The sequence below is a fragment of the Camponotus vicinus genome, unplaced genomic scaffold, assembly GCF_025532165.1.
Source record: "Camponotus vicinus isolate PSW18456_S1 unplaced genomic scaffold, iyCamVici1.0 SCAF_13, whole genome shotgun sequence".
In the NCBI taxonomy this organism is placed as follows: Eukaryota; Metazoa; Arthropoda; class Insecta; order Hymenoptera; family Formicidae; genus Camponotus; species Camponotus vicinus.
In genome coordinates, this window is record NW_028141949.1 from 5,638,893 (window position 1) to 5,666,441 (window position 27,549).

General features: G+C 31.9%; 1 protein-coding gene across 10 annotated transcripts in view; it reads left to right on the forward strand.

Annotated features, from left to right (window-relative positions):
* The window catches only part of Trpgamma (Transient receptor potential cation channel gamma), an 82,209-nt gene that overhangs the window by 48,117 nt on the left and 6,543 nt on the right, over nucleotides 1-27,549 (forward strand). For 5 of the 10 annotated variants that reach the window (XM_083086900.1, XM_083086902.1, XM_083086903.1 and 2 more), the window contains 13 exons: nucleotides 2,034-2,161; nucleotides 8,622-8,905; nucleotides 14,532-14,662; nucleotides 16,290-16,524; nucleotides 17,489-17,637; nucleotides 18,913-19,108; nucleotides 21,658-21,828; nucleotides 22,283-22,517; nucleotides 24,635-24,755; nucleotides 25,498-25,782; nucleotides 26,444-26,577; nucleotides 26,662-26,791; nucleotides 27,082-27,277. In XM_083086900.1, the coding sequence (XP_082943026.1) occupies nucleotides 8,717-8,905; nucleotides 14,532-14,662; nucleotides 16,290-16,524; nucleotides 17,489-17,637; nucleotides 18,913-19,108; nucleotides 21,658-21,828; nucleotides 22,283-22,517; nucleotides 24,635-24,755; nucleotides 25,498-25,782; nucleotides 26,444-26,577; nucleotides 26,662-26,791; nucleotides 27,082-27,277 (2,172 nt within the window). In that variant the 5' untranslated portion in view covers nucleotides 2,034-2,161; nucleotides 8,622-8,716. The remainder of the gene's footprint in view (nucleotides 1-2,033; nucleotides 2,162-8,621; nucleotides 8,906-14,531; nucleotides 14,663-16,289; nucleotides 16,525-17,488; nucleotides 17,638-18,912; nucleotides 19,109-21,657; nucleotides 21,829-22,282; nucleotides 22,518-24,634; nucleotides 24,756-25,497; nucleotides 25,783-26,443; nucleotides 26,578-26,661; nucleotides 26,792-27,081; nucleotides 27,278-27,549) is intronic. The other 5 variants (XM_083086905.1, XM_083086906.1, XM_083086899.1 and 2 more) reach the window with 1 other exon arrangement.

The following is a 27,549-nucleotide window of genomic DNA, read 5'->3' on the forward strand; positions in this document are numbered from 1 at the left end:
AGCTACATCCACTTTACATAGACGGGCAATATTTCCGGCTTTTCATTCGCTCGTTATATTATAGCGAATCATGGCACGGCGAAATATCGCCCTCAAGCGCAAAAGATCAAAGACTACACATATATTCACAGTCTTTATATTCTTTTCGATTACCGCGTTTCGATTCACTTAAAATGCGCTTTGTGTCCGCATATGCTATATTACACTGTACTTAATATAGCGGGCAAGGTTTTAATTTGGCTCGCACAATTTATAAATACGAAAGAGATGCATGTGCGAAAGAGATTTTACGATAGAAATTAATAGTTTAGTTTGATGTTTAAAAAAGAAACTATGTATTCAGTTAAATGTTACAACTTTTTCAATTGCCATGTAAAAAAAATAACAAGTAATGATTATATATATTTAGATTGACAAAAATATATTTCGAGAAATATTAAAATATAATAATCTGAAGTTATATGGAAAGCAATTTATATTTTATATAAATTCAAGGATTGCATTTTCGCTTTTTTCTCGTTGTTTTTCTTTTTTGAATGTATCGCGAAATCAGTCGTTTGACGTAGTTTGATTTATTGAATAAATATCGATTTTTCGTTTGATTTACAAATGAGTCACCCAGGAAAGGCTCTCATCTTCTTCCTCATTGAAATTCCCGTTTCAGCAACGCCTTCGATAAATTCAACGCCGCTACGTAAAAAGTATAATATATTCCATTAATTTTCTTGTATACTGCGATTGTTATCATTACGTATCACGGAAATATATCGAAAGTTTCTCATATATCTATATGGTTCATATTATGTTACACGCTTAATAATTTTGATTTTTTGCGTAATACGAAGTTTCACATATCAATATCATGTTTTAGGAAAGTATCGTGTAAATTATTGAGCAATTTCTGCTTGTACTGAAATATCATAATAAAAGGTAACATGCGCGTCTCGCTTTCCTCATTATTTGCTGTAATAAAAATACTCTTGTTTATACAATATTTTCTTTTTTAAATTTAAACATGTACATATATGTAATATTGTAGTAATTTTTTTAACGTATATCTTTCTACACGATAAGAAAGAATTATGTAATTTAACTGTAATACTATAGAATAATGTATAAACTTCCTTCATAAACTAAAGTTAGAATTAACTAAATAGTTAACTAAACTAAAGAAAGAAAGAGAGAGAAGAGCGTGGGACTTACACGAGGCTGAATGGTCATCGCGGAGTCAGGGATACAAAATGGCAGAAACTTGCGCACCCTGGCAGAATTTCAATTTTAAATCAACACCTATCGTTTGATAGGGTGCGCGAGAATATCGACGAATGTTTTTGTGGATTTCTACTGACAATGTGTTTCACAGCCATGCGAACAAATTGCAGTAATTATCTCCTAACGTAAGCACGTATATTATAGTCCCTTGATTGATTGTAGTTATGAAAAACAAGTTCAACAAAAGTAAGCGTGTTTACATGTGTAACTCTTTTTATACTATTCAAAGACTAGCTATATGCATATCTTTTAACCGGGTCTTTCAATGTGGAAGAAGGTAACTTTCGCCTCAATGATACGTCACACATTAAAAGATATCAAAAGATGAAAAAAAAGAATGGTTAAATATAATCAATCCGTAAAAATATTCCAGGAAGTTAAAAATTTAAGAACTTATCCTTCCTTCATTTCGCGGTAGTCGTATTTCCTGATTTAGCTTTGTTTTTAAACATCCTGCATATCCGCATAACATTACCGCAGTAACCTTGATAAAATCGCGCGCGTAAATTCATAGCGGAACGCGAGGAATTCTTCTGCGAATATCTTTTAAACTAAAGCTTTTGAGAGATCGCACTCATAGTGTCGCGTTACACCTCGTCACTCTCTTTTTCCAGTCGAAGTATTGGACGGGATGAAGAACGTCGTCTCGTAAAAGCCCTGTACATTTAAGCCATCTGTTTATTCTCGCCCGGCGCATTCCCATTTGACTAATTTTTCTTTCCTTTTTTTTCTTGTCTCCTACAGATCTGTCTATTTCGCAGATCTCACGGTGATATTTCATCCATCTGAGGAAATTTCCGAGGATAGAGGAGAAAAAAAATTATCTCCGTCGACTCTGCGACTCTGTATTCGCAATCCGTGGCCGTCACCATTATAGCTAAAAACGCAGGTGAGCCCGTATAACGAGGATTGTTAACGAAAAAGTCTTTGTGGAAACGTATCGGAAAATCTTTGTGACTCGTATCTATTTTTGACATAAAAGGTAACCCATCACATTGGAAATACAACCGAAACGATATAACAACATAAAAAAATTTATTTTTTTAGATTACTTTTTTAAATTATATTCTTTGTGGAATTATTGTTTTATTATTCTTTCATATCGATCGACCAAAGTTTTTTCTTTTTTTTGACACAGATTTAAAATACAATACGAGCTGATTATTTGAAGTTTGTTCACCTAATATACCTTCTCTCTCTCCAAAAATATATATAGCTGTAAGAAATTATGTCACTTCCATAATATGTGTGACCTGTTTTATCATAATTTCTATGTAATCACTTTATAATGTGCTCAGGGGAATGGAAACCAGAACGCACAAACAAGTAATACGATTTAGGTGTCAGTAATTTCAGAAGAGAATATCAGAAATTTTATTTCTATTTTTTTGAGTTCAGAGAGAAATCATATTATATTTCTTGCAGTAAAGATGATTAAGTTTCACAGTTTAATTACATGAATATCTTACAGTATAAATAACCACAAATCACTTTTGTATCAAACTTCTACTTTTATTTCCACGAAATATGTATATGTCCTATGAAGCTTGTCCTAGAAAAGAGAAATGAATTATCTATATGCGTATATGTAGTTTAAAATTCCACGTTCTATACTTATGGTTTTCAAATATATACAAGTATGATTTCTCTCCCGTTTATTTGATATTATGTAACCATTGAAACTTTGTTTCTATTATTATTTATTTTTTATTTATTTATATAAATATTCAAAAATTAGTATATCACAACTTATCAAATAATTTCGTACATCTATTAGGTATTTAATTTGTCACAGTTTTTGCAAACTATTATCAATTTAGCAGAAAAATTTAATTTGAATATGAAAACTCTCTACATTACAATGAACTTTGTGTAAATGTCACGACTACAAGCAGCATCAAAATTATCTTTCTCTCTCTCTCTCTCTCCTCTCTTTCCTCTAACTTACATTGATCGAAAGTAGTTGGCCGCTTTGGTAATGTAGTTCGCTAAAGTAATAACGACGTTTTGCACTTTCTTCCTGTTTCATCGAATTGAAAGTTTCACAGTCTGTCTGTGTCCCAGTGCAGCGGAGTTGTAAAAATTCGATCGTAAAGTTAATCGATGCAGAAAAAACCCGTATTCGGTAAATTTTTTTGCTGTTTTCTTTCTCCATTCCGTTTGAAGTCTCATTATTGACGTATTTCCGAAAGTCATAAAGTTAAATTCGAACACGAAAGCGCGAATTCCGTGGTTTTCTCTGTAGCGAGAAGTAAACAGAGTACAACGAAAAGAGGAAGAGAGAAGAAAAGAGAGAAGTACGTACACAGAGAGAGAGAAAGAGAGACAGAATGAATAATGACGTTGTAACAAAGCAAAGGAATTTCTAAAATGCATTGTGATGGTTTTCTTGTTAATGCAATTCCTAAAGCTTGCAAACGTTGACAATGCAAGAATCGACCGACTAGTCATTACCGCTATAATTATCAATGTTTTCTTACCATTTATGTTAACAATTTTCTCGCGTGCAATTGTAATTTACTCTTAGTATTTGCACAAACAAGTATAGTCAACTCAACGTGTTAATGATCTATTTAAACATATTTACATATATATTTTCTCTAAAATTCATGTTTTAGGTTCGTAATTTTTTACTATTCAAAAATAGATTATTTATTTTAGCATCAATTATAAAAGCGTCAATTTTATTTTATTTATGTATATATATATATGTATATATATATATATATATATATATATATATATATATATACATACGTACATATATGACTGCAAGTAAGTAGTCGATATTGTAAAATTATTTATCGGATAAGTATGAGATGCTGTGCAACAGGTGTAACAGTACACGAGAGATCGACCACCAGCATAGGCTACTGGTTGTTTCTGATCGTCGATTAAGTGGCAGATTTCGAAACTTAGTCCAGAGTAATTCCATTATCAACTCTGATTGGTAAACCGGAATGTGGTTTTGAATCGTACATCGTATTCAACTGATGTCGTATAATTTATCGATTAAGAAATTTTTCTACTAATCTTAATACATATACATGCGCGCGTGCATACATACACACACACATACACACACAATTTTTCTTGCCAAAATTAATAGAGCTAAAATTCTAGTTGAAATTCCAGATTCATATATTATTTCAGTTTCTCGCTTTGATTCGTATAAACAAAGTAGAATAATTTACACTTGAGTATTTCAAATAATTATTAAAATTTAGTTAACTATTATGATTATATAAGCTTAATCAGAAATAATATATATAAACTATATATAAATGTATATTATTATATTATTATATTATTATTATATTATTATATTATTAATTATATATAAATATATAATGGTGTTGCAGAAAGATAATATTTTAGTAAAAATAGTAATAATAATAAAAATAATAAAAAATAATAATAATAAATAGTTTGAAATAGAATTATTTTCAGATCTTTGTCTATATAGATTCGACATTCCGAAACTCTCGATTGAGTTTTGCAGTGCGCGGCACATCGCGTAATCCACTGTGAACACATTGATCGTATATCTCACAGATTCAGGCGTCCTCATCTCAGTTTAAGTGACAGATTTTGAAACTCGACCGAGTAATTCCATTATTAACTTATCGATGAACCGCAAAGCTTAAGCCTAGCGTTTTATTCCACTCATCGGTGCATGTAATTGATTGCCCAAATGATTTTCTCTTGATAAACCTGCAAAATCAGTGTTTCGACGATATATATAAAAAAGTAAACGTTAGAAGTTGATCTCTTCTGTAAAATTACACATTTTCATTTACTGTTATAAAAAAATGCGTTTGATAAAACTTTCTATGTTCAGCAATTTTGTTACATGATGTAATTATTCTGTGCGATATTGCATAAGTAAGAGATAATTGGAAATTAATGACTAAAAATTTAATATTTTATTATAATATTTTAATATATATCATCCTCTTTAGATAGATGAGAGAAATTACATGATGAGAGAAATTACAGGTATACATCTCTTGAAACATTGTAATTTTATATTTTACAATGCAATTTTTGTGCTCTCATAATATTACAAAGAGATAAAGAAAAAAAATCTCCAAATATCATTTTAAAATTTTCGTTGGGTATCCTTCGGTATTTCCTATTTATTTCGGAATAATACACTCATATTTCTCATTCAGAAGCGATAAAGATGTCAAACACAAATCACAAGACTTCCGCACAGTCTCCTCAATAATTTAGAACCAAGAAGTCGTCGGGACTAATACAGCACGGAACTTACATAGCGAATCAGGAATTCATATCCATTATGAGATGAACGTGAACTGTAAATTATGTATAACAAAAAAATATGGTGGATATGCAGCTTGAAAAATTATTTTTGCAATTTTGTAATCTACACACACACATACACACCCAAGTTTCATTTAAATTGCATTTAATTCGATCAGAATTTCCATCAGAATAATAACTTTCATAAATATTAATATGCTTTCTCATGCATTTTTAGCACCACGAATTTCAGCAACGTAAGCGTTTTGAGCCATATACAGCCGTATCGGGGATAAGAAGCTTAAGTTTTTAGTTTAGTTTGTTATTAATACACGTAAAGAGAACAATGTGCTTTCTCTAGTCATACTAGAAGCGAGGCAGATAATTTGATGCTATCCCTTTGTAGAATTGAGTTTCATAAACGATTACTCAGCTATGCGCAGCTTTGGTATTGTGGAATGAATTGGCTCATACAATACGAGCTTCTCAGTCTCTGCGTTTGCACTTAAAGCGTAATCAATATCTCCGTAGTTATCTTACGCCCATTTACCCTCCTCATCTCTTATCCGTGCATTATAATTTAAAGCCATTATTCCCATAGAGAACATGTTTGCGATCGAGTTATTAGCAGTCGCTTACGCTTTGAGATCATCTCATTAACATCATCGGTATAATTTATTAATATAATTTATAATCGATAGTAATATTAAAACACTATAATTTTTACCTTTAAATTCTATTTCTCTCAATTATGTGTTTAAAACATCCGATTGTTATGCGTTGATGCAATATTTCTTTTATTATTTTCCCGCTATCCATTATTTATTCATTTAATTTTTGACGATTTATGTCGAACGGATAATTGATTTTTCGTTTTTTTATTTTTTTTCATTATACCGTAAATAGCTTTTTATTTGAGTATTCTCATTCCTATTGATTCAGATGCGGGTCAGCAAATTGCATAAATCCATTAGTCTGTTTGCAGAGCATACAGTCCCGTGGTTTTATGCAAATTATTTGTCTTTAATAATCTTGTTTCATGTACAGCACTGTGATAGCGCGTCCAAAGAGGGAGGGTGACAGCGACAGTTTATTACCCTTTTATAAAGGAAGCACGTAGGTGTGTAAATGAGATTAGTAGCGTTCAAAGAAATAGAGGGATAACTCATATTACACGAATTACGTGTAATTATTTCATTTTCGCGAATTAAGCAATGAAAGAGCACCTTCATCCCACCGCGCTCTTCAATCGCATCGACTGCTTGTTTCTCTGCTTATTTCTCACTTTCGCGATAGCCGTTGGACCGATTTTGCGAGCAAATTATCACGCAACTTTAGTGCTCGATAAATAGCATTCGATCATTTTTTGCGAACGCGCACGAGGGATTATTTCTCTGCGGACTAATCAGTGCGCGCCGATTCAACGGGATAACGAGCTTCGATTGCCCAGCCCCGAGCGGCTGTATCGCGCGCAATTCATTTATTAAAATCGATTTACGAGACGCTCGTCGAGAGAGGCAATGAATAAATCATTTTACGAGCCGTTTTATCTCGATACTATTGCAATCTCCAGTTTTCGAAGCTGAAAGAGTAGTAAAAGAGTACTCTCAATGATTTCTTCTTTTATTTTTAAGCTATTAAAAGAATTTTTTTAAAAACTGGCCCAGCTTCCTTTGCACTTTTCTATGATTTTAGCATTATTTGCAGTTATGTAATTACAATATATTTCATATTCGTGATTTTACATCAAAAAGAGTCTGTTTTGCTTACGTGAATTTCAAAATTTACATTCTATTTTTGAGATTTTTTGCCAGTAGCGATATGTTAATATTTATGTGCGAAACTTGAAGAAACATATCTGGCAAACGTAATTTACATATAATTTATAATTGACACGCGAGAAGAACCCGGTTATGTGGATAATAATGAAATATATGGAATATGAAAAGCATTGTAGATCTCATTTTACATTGTCTTTCGACATAATTCCGATGCTAACACTTTCACAAAGCTCATCTTTACGTCCGGGAGGAGCGTCACTTGTCCGACGTTATAATAATAGTTGACCATTACCGTTAAACTTCTCGCTTTGAGCCCTATGACGTAAAATGCCGGGCAATCGACATTACTGCGTATGTCTCTCGATTGCACTATCCTCTGAGAATCACACGACGACATGTATCCGCTGTAAATGGCTACAACTATCCGGTTCGCGTGTTTGCGTTTGCCCACGGCTAATAAAAGAGAGTGCGTCCCCCGATCCATCATTCTCTCGAATAGTTCATCGAAGATAGAATTGCGTCGTTCATCGTTGCGTTCTTTCCATTCTGGCATTTGCACGATGCGTTCGATTCTTTTACGACAAAAACGGAAAAAAGGATCAAAGAAGATCTATACATATATGAAATTTTTTTCTTCTAATCCTCTAAGATACATATTTATACTAAAGTACATACTTTCATATGTGAAATTTAATTCGAGAATAACTCTACTTTTAAGATTCACTTCAACTTAAAAAACATTCGCTTATATTTATATATATTTTTATTACTAGAGAGGGAAGAAGAGAAAAATGGATTTCACGAAAAATAACACTATTTTACTTTTCACTCATTTTTTATAATGATGAATTATAAGACATATTTTATATGTTAAATTCATATGAAATATTTAAGCTTTAAAGAAAAAGAATTTATATGAAATGTTTGTAAAAGTCATATTTAACTTTGAGATCATAGAATTAAAGTTTGTTTTCTCAGTTTTTTCTGTTTCCGCAAATTTAGCTTGCATGCTTGTATGTATAAAAAAAGTATATATTAATTTAAAAGTATACATTACATTTCGTAGAAACAAAAATATATTTTTATAAAACAATATCACTTATATGTCAACATATATTCGATTAATTAAACAGATTATTTAACAGATAATTAAACAGATTAAATACAATTATTTAAACAGATTTATTTTATGAAATCGTCCCATAAAATTGAACCTTTGGAACTTCAATGTTTAATATGTAATGACACAATAAATATCTCTTTATGATGATCTAACATAAAAATGATATTTTATGTTTCCAGAAAGCGCGTACGAAGATGAGGAACAGTTCGCCAGGGGCGGCACAACCCCTGGTGAAGACTTCGTCGATGAAGAAGACAGTCCAGGCGATGGTGGCATGAACAGCTTTCCTCTGAAAATGACGGCCGACACAACGAGGGGTCGAATCACCGGTGTCGCCGGTGGTTTCTTACGGAGTGCCGGGCAACATGTGAACTACGACCCCGAGGCACCTCCACCACCGTATATCGCACAGCAACAGACAACCTGTCTGCTCGAGAGGCCAGAAATTGACAAGAAAGTCAAGGTATCGTACAAACATCAAGTTTATGTACGCGTTGAACGAAGGTAAATCCTTCATTTAGCTTCGTTCGACCTACGTCTCTACATAGAATAACGCAAAATTTTAAATTATTATCAATATCATAGCATATAATTTAAGATATTAACTCAAAATATCAATATTCTTATATCTTTTCTCAAACGAACGAATTTTTTTCTATCGTTAAAATCGCGACTTGCCCTATTTAATTTATTATTGTCTTTTTACTGTGTGATTTCGTACATTTCTTGATATATAAATACCAATCTGCGCGAGAAATGTAACAGTCGTACCATTAACAATTTAAATCGCGATTCTAACGATAATAGTGGGACGAACGAAAAGGTTATTGGGTCGTAGATTCCGAGGATTGAAAATAAATAGCGTGGTTTCCGTTCGCATAAATTCCCTCGGCGCCGGAAATTCCAACTCGAATTTGACGAGCCAAAGAACAGGAAAGGCGGCAGCCGATAACGACGTTCCGATGTCAATCCAATTTATGCGTGACCTGCTGGCTTGCGAATCCCAAGAAAAGGGAAGGAGTTGGAGGAAGAAAGGAGAAGAAGAGGAACGACTGTTCTTCTTTTACAGTTCCTTTATTGCCTCTCGCCGGAAGTTCGCCGCGCGATAGCAACTTGCCTCTTCTCTTCCTGATTTTCTGCCTCTGTCCGTTGACAGGAAGAAAGGAAATGCCGCAGTTGGTAACGGTCGGGTCGAGTTAGATTAAATCTTAATGCTATTTCGATAACCGCGTTTAGTGCAGATGACAGCGCGATGGACCGGGCGCGTTTATTTTTGCATAAAGGCCGAGGAGGATCGGTCAGGGATGTATAATATCAGCATGTCGAGCTTGTAATTGATCGATGGCATGGACATTTAATATTCGAATAAGGTTAAACTCCTCTCGTGCTCGGCCGAAATCCTCGATTATATGCATTATTTAGATACGACACGGATCTACAAATAGCTTCGTTCGATTTTCAAATCGTTCTCTGCGACTTTATGGATAATTAATAATATTGTCTCGCGATTTTCTCGCGTGTTAAAAGGAGGAGAAAATCGAAGATATTCTATAAATGATAAAGCATAGAGATTGGTCTTCGAAAATATATTCAAGAAGGCTGGAATGTGTGCCAAATTTAGGAAAAATGGTTGTCACTTTTAATATATCGTTTTCCGCATGGAACATACTCGCATAAAATACGAGACACAAAAATTCGTGCGCGTTTTCGGGTATTCGTGCTGAGTAACTAGCCGGAACTGTTCGTTTTTATTGTCTCATAAAACGACAAGTAGGTTGGATTTTCTAAAAGGCTAAGAATGAAAGAGGAAACGCCCTCGTTTTTCCAACTCCGCGTTTTCAACATCATCCTCCGATTACGTCTCTGTAACACTCTATCATCGCAACACGTACTTTACACACACGCGTTTAATATATTCGAGGATGAAAAGCTCCAGCACGGGCGGGATGCTTTCATCTTTTAGTGCCTCGTAAATGTCCTCGAGTGAGTTCGCGCAGCAAAAACGCAGCCATTGAATTCACTGGTATATTACGTAATCGAATTTCGCGACCACCGTCATCGAATTTTGAATAACGATCAATTTTCGATAAAAGTAAAATTTACAAAAGATTTAAAATTCTTATTTTTCAATTCTTATTTATGACAATTAGCAGATTTTTGATCGAGCAATTTTTACAATGCATTTTTTGCATAATATATGCTTAATATTTTTATTTAATTGCACTTTTAATTTTAAAAATATTTATGCTTTTTTTCTGAAAATTTTATATTTTATACATTTATGTTTTTTTCTTTTCTATATGTATGTATTTTACACAAATATTAATAAATATACGGTTAATATTAATAATAGATAACTGCTGTAACCGATAGCAGAAATATAGCATGTCATATAGAATACATTCATTGACGCATGCGTGAGTCAGGAGTGCGAATAGTAAATACAGGCAGTGTCTAGTCGGACACAGACAGTGATTATAGACTAGAACACGTGCAGACAGTATATGCGGAAATAGCCGAATGCGGACAATAGAAATACAGACCAAATATAGAGACAATAGATATAGTCACCTGAATGGACAGTTGACATAATCTGTACAGTTTAATATATAAAATAGGTTGATAGAACGATAGAGACACGTATCTTGTAATCAAAATAAAACATAAACTATTCTTTTTCATTAATTTCAACTAATTAAGCGATGTAGAAGCTTTAACAAACTCTATTTTCTATATATTTACTATAAATCTCTATTCACTACAAATCATTTTTAATAAAATATTATATTAAATCATTTTTTTCTTGAAAACTGTAAAGGAACAAAAAATTATTTATTTAAGTGTTTTCAATATTTTTAAGTAACTATACTTTACATTTATTATAAAAATAAAAATAAAAAATATCGAATAGACCTTTTTATATAACTGTCTAAAATGTGTAAATTATTTAAATTCTTAAAAATATTGAAAACACTTAAATAAATAATTTTTTGTCCCTTTACAGTTTTCAAGAAAAAAATGATTTAATATAATATTTTATTAAAAATGATTTGTAGTGAATAGAGATTTATAGTAAATATATAGAAAATAGAGTTTGTTAAAGCTTCTACATCGCTTAATTAGTTGAAATTAATGAAAAAGAATAGTTTATGTATTTGGATAAAATGTGTATCCCATGTTAATTATAGGTTACAAGATTTATAACACCGGATCTCCTTTTAAGCCGCACATATGTTGCATTAAATAATTCCTTAATGATATAGAATTTATAAACATTATTAGATGTCTGTTTGCCAAAACCTCTACTCATGTTGAAGCTCGGAATCCTTTAAGTTGTTCGGCGTAACAAGGGTACTGAAACGAAGTATTTAATCCACAATGGTTGAGCGAGATGCCACGGTCGGTGAGCGTTTCTGCGCTTATCTCTCCTTTCTACTTGTGGATTTAATTCTGTTTGTAAAACCATCTCTCGTGTCAGAAGCAACTTTTTATCGGAAAAAGGCAAAAAGGCAAAAAGAAATCTTCTCGCGAAATTAAAAAAAATTTCGCTTGCGGATCTTTCTTTCGCCAAATTCGCATTATCCTGTGAAAACAGTGGTCTCGAAATCATCAACAATAAGAGATTTTTTTGTAAAGTGGAAATCAATATCCAAGATTGAGGTCGTCGATACAATTCAAGTGCGAAACGGAATTCTGTATACTTCGAGTTTGCCCTAATATTTTCACAATAAAGTACCATAAAACGCGAAAGCGTTTTAGAAAGAAGCTTTAGAAAGAGATTCATGAAAGATTTGAGAACAATTGGATTCAATATCCTTAGGCCACATACTGAAACGCACTCCATTTTCATTTCATTCAATTCTTTGCAAATTATCGAATAGAAGGCAGCTAAGAAAGAAAAATTGCTTTAATAATTTGAAAACATAATTTATCTGGAATTAGAGTAAAAAATTGCATAGGCTATGCGCGCGCTTTGTGATGTTTTAATCGCTTTCTAAAAAGGACATATTCTACACATTGTATAATAATTATAACTTGAATTTTGTACATCGTAATACATGCTCACGTATACATCTTGGATCATAAAAATCCAAACTCCAATTATAATTAATTTTTTATGTGATAAAGAAGATGCATAGAGAAAGATACAGACGTAAAAAAGGGAAAGCATATTCTAATATGACGAGGCACTTGAGATACTATATGATATCACGAAAACGGACATTGACAAGTGTTTACTAAGGGCGCACCTTAATTGTCGAACTGGCACACCCTCGATAAACACCATATATCATACACATGCTGTTACAGTTCGCTAAGGCTCGCGCGATTCTTTTTCGCCAAATAACTGCCACGCGTTCGTCCCTTAAAAGTGGATCCCATCAAGGTGAAGATCCGATGATACGAAACACTGAGACATCAGGTCAAGATTTACACTCAAGGTGTATGCTTGTGTCTCTCCGCGATATTCATCGTCGTACACGTGTCCGATATTTATGGATCGAAATTCGAGCAATATAATACATATGCTATCATCGAATGATGGGTATTATGACAGAATTTATTGCAGACAGAAAAGGCCCGCAACATATATGTATCGGTCGATGCGTATGTATTTCAATAATTGTGTTTTAATAACTTTCGATAATCGATAATAAAACAGCGTTAATTCTCAGCTTGATGTCTGCTTCAATGCATCGTCATTTATGACATATATATAAAATATTATCATTCTACGTATAATCAGTTTATATGAGCGACAATTAAAACAAGCTGTTAAACACGATTTATGATCCTTAGGCGAAATAAAATCAAATATAATATTTTATACGCGGAACGGTGAAGTATTATTTATATCTATGCAATTGATGATATTCAATTAATATCTTCTTAAAATTAATAAAATTAATCTTCTTAAAATTAAAATTATATCGTTCTATTCATAATTCTAATATTGACTTTAAATCACAATAAAATATTATCTCGCATTTAATAATTAAAAAAACAAAAGATTAATTTCGATCAATTAAATTTTCGGATTGCAAATAGATAATGAACAATTTACATTTAATTCCAGCTTAATTTCAAATAAATTTTATACCAACAGAATTTTAATTCGATGTTTAATAAATAATAATAATAATAATTATATATATATATATATATATATATATATTTATTTATTTATTTATTTATTTATTTATTTATTTATATATATATTTATTTATTTATGAAAAAAATGTAGAATTTAATACGCAGAATTAAATGTTGACTTCATTAATAATTAAACAAAAGTTCAGATTTAGCAAGAAACCGGTAGATCAAAGAGGAAAGGACCGGTAGATCAAAGAGGAAAGGACCGATAGAATTAAAGCACGCAATACGGAATGTAATGTTACGTTCGTGTTACACATTCCTCGAATGCAACCATGAGAGACTGCCATTGATCTTCAGATTGGTTGCATTTCACCTTGTTAACTACTCTTGTATGCGGACGCATTCGATTCTAACTAAATTCTGCATTTCCGCGTGAACGGAAATCGCGTAGCGAGCGTTGAATTGCGCACGGCCATTATAATGATGATGGAAAGCAGAATAAGAGAAAGATGCCTAGATCGATGAAACATGTGTAACGTAATACGCGACTTGCAACAATAATTCGCATCAGATAAAGCAAAACGAAAACATTTGGAAATGAATAAGTGAAAGCTTTAAAAGGAACTTTACGAAAATATACATAACTTTACAAACATACGACCAACTTTACGTCTCAAATTGGTGGTAGTAACTACGGAAATTACGGAAACGCTGTTTATGTTTCAGAACAAAATTTTTCTCAGCAACATCCGCATTTGCATTGAAGTAATTAAACAATTCGTCGGAATGCCGTTAATGCACTTCGCGAGATTTCAGAGAAACGTTATTAATTTCCAAGAATTATACATGTTTTATTCCAACTGATAGTCAATAATATTTATATCGTATGACATAAAGTATTTTTATTGTTAGATGTACATTCCAATTTTTATTGTTAGATGTACATTCCAATCGTAAAGAAAATTATTATTATGTTACTATTACGTTTATAGAGACACAGTATACACGGCATGATGGAGGAAGAAAACGTAGTGCGACCTCATCAGGAAATGGCCACCCTGTCGCTTCAAGAGAAGAAATATCTTCTTGCCGTCGAGCGCGGAGATGTAGCTTCCGTTAGAAGGCGAGTTGAAACTTATGGTTAAGCATTTCCGTTGAATTTTGTTGATCTTTTTACTGTAAAAAGTATACAACAAGAACGAATATATCTTTCGTTTAATTTAATATATTTTTAGCACTCGTGTCATTTATCACGATATTATCTAAACAAACATTTTTTTTCATCTTTTAACAGTTTGAGAATATTTCTGTATATATGTATAATATATACATACATTACAGAAAAAGGAAAAGAGGAAAAAGTAGATAAAAATTTTCTTTTACTCTCGAATGTAAAATATTTGCTTGTAAAAAATTTATTTATTTGTTTTATTTATTTATTACTGATAAATTTTTTGTTTACGAGATACATACGTGTATCCTTACGATTCTTCTGACATCGGTATCTCTCCGTCTTTTTCTGAATTAAGCATACGATTATCGTTCTCCTTATCTTAACTGTGAACACGAGCATATACACGTGCCGGTAAAAATAGAAAACTGTACTGAGCAAAAGACTTATCTCGTGTGAACAGAAATCCAGCGAGGAAATGAAACTTCTTTCGTACCAAAAAAAAGAATACGAACTTTAATGACAATAACTTTTAGCGACATTAAATGTTACAATTGTTCGGAAACTTTATTTCACTTAGAATCTTTAAAGTGTAGTAAGTTTCAGACCACAGTTTATAACGCTAATTGGATTTTAATATGCATTTTAATATGCATTTTATAAAAATTTGTATGATTAACTATAAAATATAGTTATCTTGTATAATTTTGACTTAATTTTATATATATACACTTACACATACACATATATCAGAAAGATTATTCTTTTTAAATTTACATTTAAAAAATTTATATTTATAGCTATATAGTGAAAATTTTATTTCTTAATATTATTGCGAAGAACAACTCACTGCTATTTTAATGCTATTTTACAATTCTTAGGTATACATGAATAAATTTTCAATAGTTGTGGTAAAGAACCTTTGAATATCTTATGAGGCTTGTTCGTACGATTATGAAAATGTCGGAAATTTTTTCCTCATGTTAACGCAATTGGAATTGATTATAATTTATAATTAATTTCTTACTCATGAAATTCTTCTCGTGTGTAACACTTAGTATCGTTATATAAGTTCTATGAGTTACTTAAGTGTGTGAAAGCAATCGAACCGGCCTGAATAAAATAGGTTCTTTTAAATTTTCGCAAAATTATATTGAAAATTTATCTGAAATTATACATTAGGGATTCAAATCTATCGGATATTTTCTTGTTTTTATACATTCTTTGAATGATTTGAAATAAATTTTTTGACAGAGATATTGAAGTGAAATTAAAGAATTAAATTAACTACTTTGCCAAGTTAAAACAAAATTACATTTTTCAGATAATTTTAAATGGTTGTTAATAAAATATTAATTTGAATCGTTCTTGAAAAATTACAAAACATTGTTAAAAATTGAAATAACAACCGTGAATTGGAAAAACAATTTTTAGTTAAAGAAAATATATCTTCAAGTTGACCACATAAATGTGTAGTAAAAAAACATTCAGTTTTTGGAACTTTTATATATAAAAATATTTGTATTTACAAATTTTAAACGGCAATTCATCAATCTTCTGAATACTCCTGTCATTGTAGAATGCTCCAAAAAGCCCAGGAGGCCGACATTAACATCAACTGCGTGGATCCTCTCGGGCGATCGGCTCTGCTCATGGCGATCGATAATGAAAATCTGGAGATGGTGGAGCTTTTAATAGAATACAAAGTCGATACAAAGGATGCACTCCTTCACGCTATCTCCGAAGAATTCGTCGAAGCAGTGGAGGTCCTTTTGGAGCATGAAGAAAGCTTTCACAGGAATGGCGAGCCACATGTAAGTCTTTATATACATTTTTTCAAACGTGAATGCGATCTTGATAAAAAATAATAATTTATTTTAATATATATTTTATCTTTAAGTTTAATTCAACAATTATTCTTTTCACATAAATTATATTGCTCTCTTTTTTGTTGCAATTTATGATCTAACTTGACTTGTATAATTAAATTGTTCCGTCCTAAATGCAGTTTAATAAAAATATGTACAAATAAAATGTCGTATATAAATAAAATGTGTAGAGTCTAAAAATTAATTAGATCGTAAATTGATTACTCGTTATTTCGGTTATTTTAGAAGCGATTTTTCTGTACTTTATTTCATCGTCAATCGGTCTTTCTCTCGACCATAAAGACGATTCTGTCAAAGCAAATAACTGAAAAGTCGTTCGTGAAAGCAAAGGAGGAAAGGAATAACTCGGGAAATGAATTATAAGAGAAAAAAGTAAAATACGAAATTTTAAATAGAAGTCTAATCGGCTTTAACAAGAAATCAGCTTAGACAGAACTTCGATGGAATGATATTCGAAAGCGTCGAACGAATTCATTATATGGTGGAGAATTGGTTCCCTGTGAAGAAAAGTCTACCGCCCGTGGTGATGACTGATTAAGCCGATTACGCTAGTACAATGGCAGTGCGACTTCGCATCAAGAGAGATTATTTGTCAATTGTCTGTGTGGCACAAAATGTCTCCCCATTTAGTCGTATTACTTTATTATTTCCCTGTCAAGATAAAGAATTATTATGATGTCTCGTGTTATTTTATTTCGCTAAAAAGAGATTAATCTAAACATCTATTACACTCGTCGAAGAAGGATAATTGCAAAAAGTAATTCGCGTGAATAATGATTTTAGATAAATAGAATTAAATACAAATTATTTGTACATTACTTGTGTAAGAAAAGAAACTGTCGAGCGATGGACTTTTATGAAAGTACTGACTTGCGGTTTAATTCTTTAGAGTTGGGAGGCATTACCTCCTGACACAGCTACATTTACGCCGGATATTACGCCGCTGATCTTATCGGCCCATAGGGACAACTACGAAATCATAAAGATCCTTCTGGATCGTGGATCCACTTTACCGATGCCACACGATGTTCGCTGTGGGTAAGATATTTCAAAAATTTATTGACCACCTTTATGACAAGTAAGAACTATATATGGAATTGAACGCAATTCACAGTGCAATTGCGCGTAAAGAAAATTGCTCAAACATAAATTATAAAGTAAAATTTTCTTTTATAGAATTTTATGCAAGAAATATTTCAAATAAAATTTTTAATAAAAGATTCAAATCATTGTTTTAGTAATGTAAATTTATTGAGATACATTATTTAAAGTAGAAAGTAATTCTAAAGAAGAGAAAGAACGAAAATATACATATAAATATAATTCACATAAATTTAAAAAATTTTTTGATATAATTATGTGATTTATACCTACATGTAATACGCATTTCTGAAAAAAAAAGAAATTCTCAAAATGGAATGAGCATTAATTATTCTCTCTGTGTTTTAATATGCTTGATTTAAGTATAAGAGCACTCTTTTTGGGACTAATTCATACTCTCGACCGGTTTACCGCCTTATCCCTTTGTACGATGCGACAAAAGCTAATTAAATTAGGCTAAGCGTACATGAGCGCCATGTTACCACCATTGTCACTTTCCAAGAGAAAATTTAATTTGTAATATAATAGCATTACATCATATTAAGCTCATAAACCTTTGTCTCATATCTTGCACTGAAACCATAGAAAACTATCCGAATTCTTTACTGATATATGCATAAGCAGAAGATTAACTTTTTATATCATGTTATAATGTATTACACGAAAGTATCATGTGTGAGATATGCATACTCATATTTAGAATATAAAAATAAAATAATAAAAAATAAATAAATGGTATTTATATGTATATATGAAAGAAATGGAATAGAGTTTTAAATATACAAAACGATATTGGATAACAATATTTTTTATACAAGTTTGAAGAAGTGCCATTTTCAAACAAAGGTAGAAATTTTTTTACATTCTTTATTTATAGTATAACTTTTATTCAAAAATGGCACTTTTCCGTGTTTGAAATTTACGCGAAAAATTGTTATTTAAAATTATATATGTCATATTCGCTTCGTATATAAAAATAAAGAGCTTTGTAATAAAATTCTAGATTAGTATATAACTAAGTTTTTCTCGATTAAAATTAGATTTCCAGTCGAGTAACGATCGAGATGTTGATAAAAGAGACTGCAGTTGTCTTAAAAGATGATATAACGGTACGAGACACGCGGTCGCCTTGGGAAATACTCGAGAAACTCACAGGTGATCTACCGAGCTGTTTTCATTTCGATTGTTGTTGCCATTTGTTATTTATATTAGATGCGACGAATGCGTGACATCGAGAATGGAGGATTCCCTGAGGCATTCGAGGAGCCGAATAAATGCCTATCGGGCATTGGCATCGCCGTCCTTGATAGCACTGTCGTCTAAGGATCCCATTTTGACTGCCTTTGAGCTCTCTTGGGAACTTCGACGACTCTCGTTCTTGGAGCACGAATTCAAGATCGAGTATCAGGTAAAAAATGAATGTTTCCTGCAATTGTTTTTTCGAATAATATAGTTTGTCATATTGGATCGTTACAATACATCCAAATAAAAGTTTCAGCTTTATATGTATGGAATGCTCTTAAATAAAATAAGATATCACTTGATAAATGTTATGCGCTATAATTCTTTCACAAAAAATGCTTCAGCGGAATATTTACGATTTTTCAGAATGCAACAATCTTGTGAAACGTTGAAAATTTTGAAAAATATTTTTTCCAATTCTATTTTTAGATTGTCTACAATTGATTGAAATAAAATTACAAAAGTAATTTTTTGTAATTTTAATTTTTCTAAGAGAAACGTTATTAAATTCTTTAATTAGATATTTTATTTTCTCAAAAATTATTTTGAAAATTGTACAAATTTAATTAAATTTATTTACATTATATTTTATACACAACAATCATCTCAAATTTTATCATTAATTATCGTTCGTGAAAAAAATGTTAAGAATATTTATATTTATTTACATTATCCTTATTATTTTTATAGTGAAATATAAATATAATATATGATGTGACCAATTTTCTAATACAAAGACAATACATGACAAAAAATTCGCAATTCGTTTTTGCTTTTCGAGCGAATTGAGATGCAATCATTGTTTCCTTTTCGACAGTTTCCTTCTTGCGTAGTAGTCTCATTTCACGGGAGAAATTTATCTTGCGGTAAAGCACTTTGGTACAACAGTTAACACGTGTTTTCCTTAATTTAGCGGTCATGTAGATGTATGTTTGCGCGGTGCGTTTTCGCTCTCGTTCCTCGAGCTTAGGTGAAGCGCATTCCTCAAGCTCTACGTTATCCTCTATCTTTTTCACTTCTCTCTGTACTTAAGTAGCAAAAGTTTAAATGTTCGTGCATGCTCAAGCAACTTTTGATTTATATTCTCATAAATTGCGCTCCCCAGCAGCAATATGGCGAACGAAACAATAACGCGTTACTATCGATATTGTGCTTTTATAATTTTTCTTATCATGCCTTTTGTTTTCTCTTCAGCTTCTTCAACATTCCCATTTTGTCTCTTGGCCCTTCTCAAGCTTTTTCAACGTTATCATCAGTCTCGTTTCTCTTTGTTCTTTATTCCACTCACTTTTTCTTTCAGAAGCATCATCTTTTTATTTCCCCCATTGTTATATCTTTTCCTATTTATCAAGTGTCAATCATGGGAAACAGCTCGATCAAAATGACTTTGAAGAAAAATGAATAAGATTTGATAAATTGCTAAGCAATCCTTCTCAGTTTCTTTCTCAATTGTGTGCTGTATTCCTATCTTCTTTTTACTTTGGAAAAAAAAGATAATTTTATTCGTAATCTCTTTTATTCATATTTAAGCCACACTCGGCCTGATATTTTAATCTTTCATGTAATATTTATGCATAGCAAAATATCTTCTTCTCCTTTTTGTCCATCACAGAAAAATATTGAGAGATATGTTAAATATCGTGCATTGTCTGATGTGAGTGTTTGCATCCCGTGAGACAATTTCAGTTTACGATATCGTTGAGATTAAAGATTAGCAACTTGATGTTGCAGATTCCAATTTAGGGTAACAGTGGTCTTTCCAGATAAACCATGCTTTTTCAGATAACTTCGCAATAACATTATCTCGTCTATTCTTTAACTTCTATTTTTGCATCACATATATTTTTCGATTTATAATAAATAATTTTAGATAATTTGAGTTACAAAAAAGTAATATCTAGAATGACAAATAGAGAAAAACTATCATATTTAAAACTATGTGAAATACTTTGATAGACAAATCCTTCCTGCCAAATGATATGTATATTTGTTTGACGATTGGTAAACAAATCGAAAAGATTTTTCGATTTGTTTACCAATCGTCAAACAAATATACATATCATTTGGCAGGAAGGATTTGTCTATCAAAGTATTTCACATAGTTTTAAATATGATAGTTTTTCTCTATTTGTCATTCTAGATATTACTTTTTTGTAACTTTTTTGTAATCGAAAAGATTTTTCGATTTGATTTTATCATACGGACCATTTTTCATTTATAATTTTTTGATTGGTAAACAATTAAATTAAAAAATAGATTACAAGTACAGTTTCCTTATATCGTTTCATTAAGTGAAAAAAACTTGCTGTGGAGATTCTTGACTTTGTTCGCCAGCTAACAATGCGAGACACATAGTAGAGTATAGACTACTATATCCATAAGTACGTGACGAGAATCCGATTGGACTCGGGGCAAGATTGGCGAGCGATTAGGATAGGATCTCGAACGCTTGTCGACCTTGCAGGAAGCCTGGAAGTTCGATCAGCTTGGCTTTGTCAAGCGTGAGAATTCCTTTGCGACTTGTAATTTCTGACATGTGAAGCACAGAAAATTCGTCGAATTTCCCTTAGAAATATCGAGAAACCATTTTGAATTCTCCGAACAAAATAGGGAAATTATTTTTTACAATCTTAGAAAATTAGATGCTTTGAAGGATACGCGCGTTTTCGAAATTGCATTACGAGGTACTTATATCGACAATATATGTGATTTCAGGAGCTTCGAAGACAGTGCCAAGATTTTGCGACAGCTTTGCTAGACCACACTAGAAGTTCCTACGAGCTCGAAGTCCTGCTGAATCACGACCCAACGGGACCAGCTTTTGAACACGGAGAGAGAATGCATCTCAATCGCTTAAAATTAGCCATTAAGTTGAGGCAAAAAAAGGTATACAAAATTGAAACGAAAGAGATAAATCTTATTTAGATTTTTTATTATATCTTATTATAGAAAAGGTATAGAATTAAATTTTTTTCGTATTCTTGATAATGAAATATGCAACGTTAAATTTTGTATATATTTAAATAATCGTATAATTATTTCAAATCGAATATGCGGAGAAATTTTCTACAATTTCAAACACATATAAGATGTATAACAATTATATCATCAATTTCCTATTCGATTGCAACTTTCGAAATATTGACAGGGTTAATTGAGCTTCAATTAAACAGTGGAGCAGAGACCGAGGACGTTCGTTTGTTTAATGTTATAATTAGGAACGACAGTTTAGACAGCAATTGCAGTTTAAACTCTGATTGCGCTAAAGGTATTGCTACCTTTCGCTCAGTCGCGTGACCGGAAGCTGTCGGTCAATATCGCGTTACCTGGATGTTTTCAGTTCGTAGCGCATCCTAATGTACAACAGCTACTTGCATCGATCTGGTACGAGGGCCTGCCAGGATTCCGAAGAAAGAACATGTTCCTCCAGGCGCTGGAGATCGTCAGGATCGGCATTCTTTTCCCGTTCTTCAGCGTGGCATACATCATCGCACCTCATAGCATGGTCGGTCAGACCATGAGAAAGCCATTTATCAAATTCATCTGTAACTCCGCGTCGTATTTCACTTTTCTATGTAAGTATATTTTCACAATTTTATAAGTTGCAACGTAATTTAACTTTACTTAGATATGCTCTAGTTTTAGAAGTTGCAACTTTTTAAGCTGTGTACATAAAGCGCTGTTTTATCTATTAATTATACTGATAAAATCAAAGATAAAATAAATCTTTACGCTAATTCGTGCAAAACAGATGAAACGCTCCGATAATAGATGAGGCATTTTATAATCGGAGCAATTTCTTGTCACACTTTAAATCTAACCACTTGGCACGACATCCGGCCATAACCTGCCATTTCCTAGATTGTTCGCCACACTTGATCAACGTGACCTAAATATCCGGTTCATTCCGGAAATATCAGTGGCACCGCTGAATCAGCTCGATACCTATCGCCAATTCCTACAAACATCCCTCTTATTCTTGGTTCGCTTTACAACTGAAACCATATTCGATTTCAAAATTGATGTGTGAAATTGTTTCTAGTCTCAATAACTGATTTCCGATTGAAATTGGCTCAAATAATTGTTGCAATGCAATATCTGATTTTGAAATCAATGACGTTATTCGATTTGCGATGCCGGAAATCAATATTGAGATCAATATATATATATGATTTCGCATATTAACTACGTATATTGGAGAGATCGATTCCGAAATCGAAAATGTGCACATTCCATTAAGTAAAACAATTTGAAATGGCTCGTATTACTGTAGCACTTATATATAAAGTATTAAAATTGTTTTTATTTCTTCAATAATTTTGTTTTCCCTTCTGCGATACTTTGTTAATTTTTGAAATAATCAAATCGATTACATTAAATATCGTATTGATGAGCTAATATGTAATTCTATCAAGAAATTTTCACGAAGCTAACGAAACGTGAATTTTACTTTTACGACCAGCTAATTTAAAAGGAATTATTTGATTGAATATAATTTTATCTAGTTTAGCATACATACGAGCGAATGTAAATTATTGGGTCATTGCATATAAAACATCAATTTTACATCAACAATTTTTAGGCAATCTTCGGAGCAATAAAATAAGTGCAATTAAGACAATATTTTTTCACATTTCTTAAAAAAAAAAAACCATTTTAATAATCTTAATTGATCAAATGAAGAAAGTTTCAAGATAGAAAAATCTAAAAAATATTTCCAATTTCATATTTCGAGCATTAAATTTTGAATATTAATTTCCATTTTTTTTACGTTAATATTAACGTGAATATTCTTTTTTTCTAGATATAGTAAATACTATATAAATTATTTTTGCAATCATACATTTATACACATACACATACATACACAGACATACACATATGATATACTTTAGAATCATCCAATAAAGTTACACGAATTTTTCCATTAATTTGCTATAATTTGAGAAATTGCAAACATTTTGTGAAAATTAAAACTTTATAAGAGGTATTATTTTAACGATACATGTAATACATTTGATTATTAATAGACGTTCATCTTATAAGTTTTAAAAATTCGATGTCTTACATGTAATGACCAAATAATTTCACGTGTTTAGCAATATTCAGTATGATTCATTCTATGGAAGTGTTCAAAAAGGAGAGTGACACGCATTACGAGCAGCATTTCCTATGGCATATTTAACTTTCCGGCACGTTGGCAGATCAAACACTTATGTGGTAAACATTAAACAGTTTACAAATACCTTTCGATGCCGCTACCAATAATAGTGGTGCACTAATGTACGGAATTCAGACGGTTAAGAAACATTTCGAGAATAATTAATTGCATGATCGACCACAAACGATATATCATTGGCTTCTGTTATTTAATATACGTAATTATACAAAATACTTCTCTATTTTATTTGAAAAAAATTTTAATAGCAGACTCTTCAATGAATTTAGAGCGAAACTTAAAAATGATTCATTTTTGAAAATGAGTTTCATAAGAGAAGCTGTTTTTATTCTTCGCAGCTTTCTAACTAATTTGCATCTGAGATGTCAAATCTCACCAAACCGAAGTCTATTTAAGACTTGAAAGCGAAATACGATTTATTTTTTCTATCTATTATTTTTATCTTTATTCCGGCAAAAATTTTTAACAATGGAAAATTTTTAACAATAATTGCGCATAATTTTGTTTGCGCAGTCATGTTAATTCTGGCTAGTCAGCGGATAGAAAACGTAATCGATAGTTGGATGGGACACGACGTTGTGGAAAACGAACCAACGCGAACGAAACGTGGTGCTCCACCAACGGTCGTGGAATGGTAAGATTTCCTTTCATTTCTGTATTACGTGTTATTAAAGTTTTCAACTTGACAGTTTAAGTTTCTTAATTTTGGATAAGAACAATAGCGAGAGAAATCTTTTACGCGAAAAGTACAAGCAATTTTAATAGTTGTGAAAAGAAAGAGTATGAACTTAAGAAATAAGAAGAGTAAAGTAAGAAAAGCCGGATAAAATCCATTTAATATCTACCGCTTATGACACTCTCCGTTCGTGCGGAAAACGGTAATATGGAACGTAGAAGCGTTACATGCAGTAAGTCGGTGGTAAACGAGATAAAGCCCCGGAGACACATGCAATCTCGAGGGGTCTTTTTCTCACGATGACGAGATCGAAATGAGAGACTCAAGACCTGTCATATTGCAAATTTATGCTCACTTCATGTCTGAATTGATTTTACATTTAATTTAGCACGTTTAATTAATACGGTATCCCTAACTCTATAGTAAATAATTAATAAATAAAGACGTAAGTAATATATTACAATAATAAAAAGTAAAGAAATACAAGAAAAGAGATATTGAGAAACTAAAGAGGTATTAAAAGAAACTTTAAATAAATTTTGAACAATATCAATTGAATTGAAAGACATTAAATGAAATAAATTTTGCGCCTTTTTTTCATTCTCTCTCTCCCTCCTTTTTCTTTTTCGTCTTTTTTCTCTTTCTTTCTCTTGAAGAGACTAAAATCGAAACGAAGCGACCAAAATGTAATGCGCTATAGGATTATATTGGCCTGGGTATCGGGGTTGATCTGGTCGGAGGTGAAGCAATTGTGGGACGTGGGCCTGGAGGAATACGTGAATGACATGTGGAATGTGATCGACTTCATAACGAACTCGCTGTATGTAGCCACAGTCGCGCTCAGAGTCGTAGCTTACTATAGAGTGCAAAAGGAAAACGAGGGTCAGGCACCGGAATCACTGATCGTGCTTCAGCGTGAGCAATGGGACACTTGGGATCCGATGCTCATCTCCGAGGGCCTCTTCTCCGCTGCCAACATCTTTAGGTAATAAATCGCACAAGCGCTCGGAGAGCACTTTGTATATCTCTGTTGTTGCCTAGGAGTTTAGAATAAAATAACCGCGCGATAAACTAAGGTAATCTTTTTAGTTTTGTAATTCTTTACACAACTAAAATATGTGTAAAATTTTTAAATACTTAATTTTTTTATTAGGCAATAAATAAATAATGTTATAATATAAATTATAATATTTTTTAAGCTTATTTTAGACAATCTATAATTCGCGATACACGATACACTTCGATGCAGAATTTTATTTTTAGTTTTATATCGTATAATGTAAAATACATTTGCAGAAATAAAAAATACGCATATCTATTAGAATGTGCAACAAAAATATAAGAAAAATATAAGTAGATTTCTATTTTGAATTTTGCTGAAAATTTTATAATTCACGGAAAAATGGATTTCTTTTTAATTTTAATTTCATGATTTTGAAATTTATGTAACTAAATGCATTGCATTTAAAATGCATTTTGAATGCGAATAATTACTGCATTGCGTCTAGAATGCGAATGAATTTTTAATTACATTAAAGAGTCGTGCAGCAATATGCTACATAATGTGAAAAAATTGAGAAAGTTAATATAGGAAACTATTCCTCGGTATTATTTGAATTACAACAATGAACAATGTTACGTTGTAGTTCGCTAAAGCTCGTCTACATATTCTCTGTGAATCCTCATCTCGGTCCACTGCAAGTTTCCCTATCGAGGATGGTCGTGGATATCATGAAATTTTTTTTTCTCTATGTGCTGGTTCTCTTCGCTTTCTCGTGCGGTAAATAAAATTAAAAAATCATGACGATACAAAGACACACATTGCACAAGAGAAATATTAACGTAAACACACAACGTTTGTTAGGACTCAATCAACTTCTCTGGTATTACGCCGACATGGAGAAGAAACGATGTCCCACGGAGATGGCATATCCACCCAACGCCAATGTTACTACTGATTCCAACGCATGTATTGTTTGGCGCCGATTCGCAAAGTATGTAGTGCCAATTTTTTTGAATAAATATTTGCGTGCATTATAAAAAATATGGAATTAAAAAGAGTTTAATTCCCATGCAAAGTGTGAAAAAAATAAGAAAAATTAAAATCGATATTTTATTCCAGAAATTAGATATTATAAAAGAATATAATATAAATAGATATTATAAAATAATATGATATAAATTCATTAGATATTATAAATTCTATTTTTTCTTTTCATTATTCTTTATGTATTATATTGTTTAAATTATTTTGAATGATATATGATAAAGATTTTCGCGGCAGTTTGTTTGAGACAATACAAACACTATTTTGGGCGGTTTTCGGCTTGGTGGACCTCGAGAGCTTCGAATTAGACGGCATCAAAGTGTTCACTAGGTTCTGGGGTATGTTGATGTTTGGCACTTACTCGGTCATCAACATCGTCGTCCTCTTGAATCTCCTAATCGCCATGATGAATCATTCCTATCAATTAATCTCGGTAAGTGTCTCCCATCTTCTCTACGAATTTCTTCGACTTTATTTATGACAAAATCTTCGAGCATAGTTACAAGAACTTTAGAGAGAAACGGGGAAAATGAGAGAAACTATAAATGAATCGCTAACTTTAGTCGCATTAAACACGAAAGCGACACTTATTCGCCTTCGTGAGAATTAATGAAAATGAACGCGAGATTCTGAAAAACGACAACAACAACGGCTGCGAAATGTATCATATATTTTTCGCGTTTATAATTAACTGAAGCTAATTAG